The sequence below is a fragment of the Heliangelus exortis genome, unplaced genomic scaffold, assembly GCF_036169615.1.
Source record: "Heliangelus exortis unplaced genomic scaffold, bHelExo1.hap1 Scaffold_74, whole genome shotgun sequence".
NCBI lineage: Eukaryota > Metazoa > Chordata > Aves > Apodiformes > Trochilidae > Heliangelus > Heliangelus exortis.
Window position 1 is genome coordinate 1 of NW_027285990.1, and position 7500 is coordinate 7500.

Genomic DNA, 7500 nt, shown 5'->3' on the forward strand with positions numbered 1-7500 from the left:
TCATCATCATCATCATCGTCATCATCATCATCAACCTCATCATCATCATCAACCTCAACCTCATCATCATCATCATCATCATCATCATCCTCATCCTCAACCTCATCATCATCCTCCTCATCATCATCAACCTTGTCATCAACCTCATCATCATCATCATCCTCCTCATATCTTTCTCCTCATCATCCTCCTCCTTCTCTTCCTCCTCATCCTCATCATCCTCATTATCCTCCTCCTCATCATCATCTTCATCATCATTCTCATCATCACCATCATCAGCAGCAGCATCCTCCTCCTCTTCCTCCTCCTCCTCTTCCTCCTTTTCCTCATCATCATCCTCATCATCTCTCTCTTCATCCTCCTCCTCCTCCTCCTCCTCATCATCATCATCCTCCTCCTCCTCCTTCTCCTCCTCCTCCTCATCACTATCATCACCATCATCATCATCATCATCATTCTCATCATCATCCTCCTCCTCATCATCATCCTCATCATCATCTTTCTCATCATCCTCCTCCTTCTCTTCCTCCTCCTCCTCATCCTCATCATCCTCATTATCCTCCTCCTCCTCATCTTCATCATCATTCTCATCATCATCAACCTCCTCCTCATCATCATCTTCATCATCATTCTCATCACCATCATCATCATCAGCATCCTCCTCCTCCTCTTCCTCCTCCTCCTCTTCCTCCTTTTCCTCATCATCATCCTCATCTTTCTCCTCCTCCTCCTCCTCCTCCTCCTCCTCCTCACCATCATTACCATCATCTTCCTCCTCATCTTCATCATCCTCATTATCCTCATCATCATTATGCTCATCATCATCACCACCACCATCATCATCATCCTCATCATCTTTCTCCTCATCATCCTCCTCCTCCTTCTCCTCCTCATCACCATCATCATCACCATCATCATCCTCCTCCTTCTCCTCCTCATCACCATTATCATCACCATCATCATCATCATCCTCCTCTTCCTCCTCATCATCACCATCATCATCATCTTCATCTTCATCATCCTCATCATCATCATCAGCATCAGCATCCTCCTCCTTCTCCTCCTCCTCCTCCTCACCATCATCATCACCATCATCATCATCATCATCCTCATCATCATCATCATCATCATCCTCCTCATCATCATCCCCAACCCCAGAAGATCTCCAGGACCTTTTTTTTTCCCCCAGCTCCCTTCCCCCCACGGCCTTCACCTCCCATCACACCAACCAGGAGGAAAATGTTTCAAAACCCCCCAAAATGTCCCCAAAGTGCCCCCTCCTCGGTGCTCACCTGGTAGTACTGTCCCTCCTGCCAGCACCCGCACTCCTCCGGCGCGACGCAGGCGTGGCCGTTGAAGACCAAGCCTTGGTGGCACTGGCAACCTTCCAGGCAGGTTTGGGGACACTTGGTGGCATTTCCCAAATCCCCACAGCTGTTGGTGCAGTGGTCGGTGCAGAGGGAGTGGCTGCTGTTGGCCGGGCAGGGGAGGGCTGAGGAGGTGGAAAGGAGAAGAGGAAGAGGAAGAGGAAGATGAAGATGAAGATGAAGATGAAGATGAAGATGAAGATGAAGATGAAGATGAAGATGAAGATGAAGAAGGAGAAGGAGAAGGAGAAGGAGAAGAGAACGAAGACGACGAAAACAATGAAGATAATGAACAAGGAGGAGGAGCAAGGGGAGGGGAAGGGAGAGGGGGAGGAGGAGGGGGAGGGGGAGGAGAAGGAGGAGACGAAGATGGAGACAAAGATGACAAAGAAGAAGAAGAAGAAGAAGAAGAAGAAGAAGAAGAAGAAAGAAGAAAGAAAGAAGAAAGAAGACGAAGAAGACGAAGATGAAGACGAAGAAGAAGAAAAAAGAAGATGAAGACGCAGAAGAAAGAAGATGAAGAAGAAGATGAAGATGAAGAAGAAGATGAAGATGAAGATAAGATGAAGAAGAAGAAGATGAAGAAGAAGATGAAGAAGAAGAAGATGAAGAAGAAGAAGAAGAAGATGAAGAAGAAGAAGAAGAAGATGAAGAAGAAGAAGAAGATGAAGATGAAGATGAAGATGAAGATGAAGATGAAGATGAAGAAGAAGAAGAAGAAGAAGAAGAAGAAAAGAAGAAGAAGAAGAAAAGAAGAAGAAGAAGAAGAAGAAGAAGAAGAAGAAGAAGAAGAAGAAGAAGAAGAAGAAGAAGAAGAAGAAGAAAGAAGAAAGAAGAAGACGAAGAAGATGAAGAAGACGAAGAAGATGAAGATGAAGATGAAGATGGAGAAGATGAAGAAGAACCAAGTTGGGTGGAAGAACGTCCAACCAAGGCCGGGGTTGGGCGACCTCTCCAAGACTCCGCTCCCACAACCACTTTGGGTGCTGGGGACGGATCCAACACGTCCTGAAATGTTGGGTCAAGGTCCCCAAGCCAAGAGGGATGTGGAGATGATGGAGGAGGCCACGGAGGTGACCTCAGGGCTGCAGAACCCCCTGGGTCACACAAACTGAGTGAATTCAGGTGGTTTGGAGGCTCCTGGGAGACCTCGGAACCCCCGAAGCACCCCCAGGTACCACCAGGACCTGAGGAGGGTCCAGGGAAGCTGAGGAGGAATTTTTTACAAGGGGCTGGGGTGATGGGATGAGGGGAAAGGTTTTGAGGTGAAAAAGGGAAAATGCAGGCGGGACCTCAGGATGAAATTCTTCACCTGGAAGGTGCCCCAGGGAAGCTGCAGATCCCTGAAAGTGTCGAAGGCCAAGTGGGATGGGGCTTGGGACAACCTGGGCTGGTGGGAGGTGTCCCCCGGCCACGTTGGTTGGAACGGGATCGTCTTGGAGGTCCCTTCCCACCCAAAAACCCCTCCCAGGCTTGGGTGCCGGCGACTTACGGCACAAGTTGGGTTTTCTCCAGGCCCCGATGACCCCCCCGGCGTGTTGGCAAGCGGCGGCGTAGCTCTGGAGGCTCTGGCAGAGGACTTGAGTGTCCCCTTGGGCCAGGCAGAGGTCGTGGAGGCAACTTTGGAAGTAGAAGTCGGGGTCGAGGAGGCGGTGGCAGGAGCCGAAGGGGCCGTCGGGGGCCACCAGGACACCGCAGTAGTTGCGTTTCCGGAGGATCCTCAACTTCCGCTCCGTGCAGGGGGGGCAGGAGTCCTGGGGGCACTCGTCGCTGCAGGACCCCTCGGGGGTCTTCCAGGCCGAGCCGAAGGCCACCGAGTCGGGGGCCTCTTGGCCACCGGGCAGGAGGAGGTCGTCGCGGCCTTGGCCGTTGTAGTTGCCGCAGAGGCCGCGGAGGTGGCCCCGGAAGGGCTGGGGGACGGTGACGGCCGCGTGTTGGAGGAGGTCGTAGTGGACGACCAACCCGAAGTCGGTCTGGAGGAGGACGCCCAAGCCGTGGCGTTGCACCCAGACCCGGCCCTGGCTGAGGATGGTGGGGAGGTTGTGGGATACGGAGTCCACCTGGGAGAGGGAGAGGGTGGGGAAGCCTCCAGTGAACTTCCAGAACCTTCTCGAAGAGGAGGAGAAGATTTTCTGACCAAGCCTTCCGTGGATTGGCGGCTCCCAGTTTGGAACTGGAAGGCAAAGTGGGGCTCGGAGGTGGGGTGAGGGCCCCTCCCCATCGATTTTGGGTCTCCCCAAGCCATGGCCATCACCAAGCAGCTCGCGCTCACCAGGTCAACACGAGCCTGGAGATCTTGGCCAGACCACGAGGCCCAGGCTTGGCCATCGCCACCTTGGCACCCTACAAGGACCCTCTAGATCCTCTTCCAACCCAACCCACTCTCTGATTCTCCCAGGTGGAGCACCCTCCGTGGACCTCCCCACCCCCACGGCCTTGGCTACCGGCCGCGGTCGGAAGGTAGACCGTGAAGAGCCACCTCACCATGACAGCTCCTCTCTTGTCTCTCCTCAAGGTCAAGTTGAGGCCGTAGACTTCAACGGTCAAGGCGGTGATGCCGGAGACCTTCCTCTTCTGCCGGGCCTCCTTCTCCACCTTCACCACGAACCGGGGGACCTCGGCGCCGGCGCCCGTCTCCGCCAGGACGTAGGAGCAGGTGCCCGAGACGTTGAAGGCCACCCCGTCGAAGGACAGGTAGGCGCGGTCCCCGGTGGCCACGCAGGTCCCCGGGGTGGCGGGTGGGCACTGGAAGACCCCGTCGATGACTTCCCCTTCCCCTCCTCCGGGGCACTCTGTGGTGTTTTGGCATTCCATCCTCCCCCCGGCGCGGCACCGACACCGCTCCTCTTCGCTCGGCGAGAAGGTCTCCTCCAGCTTGTAGTAGAGGTCCTGGTGGTGGCACCCGCACTGGGAGGTGGGGACACATTGGTCACCGCTGAGGGCGAAGCCGCCGTCGCAGGCGCAGCCTTCCCGGCACCGCGCCGAGCACCGCGTGGGGACGGAGCCGCCGCCGCCGCCACCACAGCTCCGGGCACAGTCCTGGCAGCAGAGCTCGTAGTGGCTGTGGGGGGGGCAGGAAACATCTGCCAGGAGACAAGGAGGTTGGTGAGGAGGTGGAGCTGAGATCCTCCACTTCCGCTTGGAGAAGACCTTAAAGACCTGTTGACCCAACTGTTGACCCAACTCTGCCAACAGTGAACTCAACAACTGCTCACCCAACTCTGCTGAGAGTTAAGCCAACTCAACAAACCATCACGCAACTCAATCAACCATCAACCAACTCAACAAACCATCAACCAACTCAACAGATCATCAACCAACTCAACAAACCATCAACCAACTCAATCAACCATCAACCAACTCAACAGATCATCAACCAACTCAATAAACCATCAACCAATTCAACAAACCATCAACCAACTCAACCAACCATCAACCAACTCAACAAATCATCAACCAACTCAACAAACCATCAACCAACTCAACAGATCATCAACCAACTCAACCAACCATCAACCAACTCAACAAACCATCAACGAACTCAGCCAACCATCAACCAACTCAGCCAACCATCAACCAACTCAACAGATCATCAACGAACTCAACCAACCATCAACCAACTCAATCAACCATCAACGAACTCAGCCAACCATCAACCAACTCAACAAACCATCAACCAACTCAACAAACCATCAACCAACTCAACAAACCATCAACCAACTCTACCAACCATTAACCCAACTCCACCAAGCATTAACCCAACTCTACCAGCAATGAACCCAACTCAACAACCAACCACCTGTGACCTCCTGGAGATTTCCCCCATCATGGGCGGCACCCAGGATGTTCTCTCACCCAACGGGCCTGCCCCACGTTGGGCCCCGATGAAGAAAACAAAGGTTTTGGTTGAACTCACTGCAGAACTGTTCTGTCCTCCAGCTCCCAATGGCCACGCCCAGGGCCTGGCAGGAAGCGGCGTAGTGGGCGACGATGGAGCAGACGACATCTTCCCGGGTTGGGAAGAGGCAAAAATCACGGAGGCAGTCCTGGAAGTATCTCCTGGGGTCCAGGTGGGGGTGGCAAGGTCCCAGCGGGCCCTCTTCTTGGAGGAGGATCTCGCAACCTTGCTCGGAGCCTTCGCGCCGCGGCGCCGCCCGGGAGGGACACTCAACCTTTGACATCTCCAGGCAACCCGGGGTGGCGGTGACCTTCCAGCTGCGCCCCAAGGTGTCAGGGTTGGAGGTGACTCGGCCACTCTTGGTCTTTGTGTCATCACGGGGGTTCCCGTTGAAGTTCCCACAGAGGCCGCAGACGGCGGCGGCGAAGGCGCCGGGGAGCCGGGCGGTGACGCGGCTCTGCCAATCGTAGGTGACGGTGAGGCCGAAGTCTGTCTCCACCACTGCTTCCAGCCCAACCCTGGAGATGGAGATCCTCTTGTCCAGGGGGTGGTAGGGCAGGTTGGCCAACTGGGCGTTGAGCTGGGTGAACGACAAAGAAAGCCAAAGAGGAAAGGCAAAAAAACATCAAAGTTCCCTAAAATACGAAAAAAAAAAAAAAAAAAAAGATGTTTTCCCGCCACCCAAAGGACCCCACCCAAGGTTGGAGCTTCCCAACCACGTGATCGACCCACAGAGAACCCCCAGCTTGACGTTGGCTCAAAGCCCCCAAATTTTGTAGCTGAAGACTTTTCAGATTTCATCATCTGCCCCAAACCGGGGTCCCCGGCAGCTCCGAGGGACCCAAAGCTCCACGGCTGAGGTGGAGACCCTTTGATTGGAGTAATTAAAAGTCTCCTCTTGATGAAGGTGGGAAGGAGGAACCTGGCAGCTCTGGATCTCAACGACTGGAGAAAAATCCTCAAGAGTTGCCCAAATCAGAAGAGAAAAAAAAAAAAAAATCGAGGTGGAGAGAAGGAAGGGGACGGGGAGGTTGGGGCGAGGAGGAGACGCGGAGGCCGCGGAGTTTGGACCCACCAGGATTTTCCCAGGCTGCTCCTGGCTGATGGCGATGGTTTTGTTGTAGACTTTGACCACCACGAGAGCGACGGGGCCCAGGAGGCGGTCGTCCTGGCGGCCATTTTGTACCAGCACCTGGAAGTCCACCAGGTCCCGGCTCTTCTTGCAGACGCCGACCAACTGGTAGAGGCAGGTCCCTTGGAAGGTCAACTTGGCCCCGTCGAAGGTCTCGTAGTGGGTGGCGCCGGCGGCCGCGCAGGTCCCGAAGCTCTTGGGGTAGCAGCCTCGGATCCCCTCCTCCACCCGGCACTCCTGCCCCGCCCCGCACCCCCCCCGCCGGCACACGGCCCGCCGGGAGGTGGCGTGGCAGACGCAACGCTTGGTGCAGGTGTCGTCCCCCCAAAACTCTTCCCCCGGCCCGCGGAGGAGGCCACCGAAGACGCAACCGCATTGGCTCCCGGGGACGCAGCGGTTGGCGTCCAAGACGAAGCCTTCCTGGCACGCGCAGCTCTCCAGGCAGGGGGTGGGCGTGGGCGTGGGCGTGGGGGGGGCGTGGCAGGTGGGGTGCGCGGCGTCGGCGTTGCAGGTTGGGGGGCAAGAAGGTCCACAGGAGGTGTAGTTGCTGTTGGTGGGGCAGGAGAGAGCTGGGGAAGGGGGGGACACCGTGGTCATGGTTGGGTGGAGCCATGTTGGTCGTGGTGGGGTGGGGACACCACAGACCGGTGGGCCTTAATTGTGCCTTAATTACACCCTAATTAAGGCCCCAGCACCCAGCCCACCCAACGGGGAGGTTTCCCCCATCAACCAGGAGCTACTCACGGCAACGCGCCGGCGTCCTCCAATCCGAGAGGGCGATCCCCTCCTCCCGGCAGTCGTCGGCGTAGACCTCCAGGGCTTGGCAGAGTTTGGCGTGGAGCCCCCGGGCGAGGCAGAGGTCGTGGACACAGTTCTGGAGGTAGAGCTCGGGGTCAAGGACGCCGTGGCAGCTCCGGAAAGGGCCCCGTCCCGAGGGCGAGCAGCCCGCAGGAAGCCTCCATTTTGTAGGTTTCCTCCTCGGCCGCCGGGCAGCGGCCGCAGTCGCCGTCGCAGGCGTCGTGGCAGCAGTGGCTCTCGTTGGCCACCTTCCAGCTCTGTGCCAACTCCACCACGTCCCCCGCCCGGCGGCCGTCGGGCTTGAG

The 7500-nt window shown here is 56.3% G+C and overlaps 1 protein-coding gene across 1 annotated transcript; it reads right to left on the bottom strand.

The window, feature by feature from the left end:
- Positions 1 to 1292: 1292 nt before the first annotated feature.
- LOC139790972 (IgGFc-binding protein-like) lies at positions 1293 to 5898 on the bottom strand (the record flags this gene model as incomplete). Its single annotated transcript, XM_071732744.1, has 4 exons — positions 5284 to 5898; positions 3852 to 4450; positions 2860 to 3427; positions 1293 to 1492 (listed from the first exon to the last, which is right to left on the bottom strand). Coding segments are annotated over exons 1-4 (1632 nt in total), but the record flags the coding sequence as incomplete, so codon positions are not given.
- Positions 5899 to 7500: the final 1602 nt, after the last annotated feature.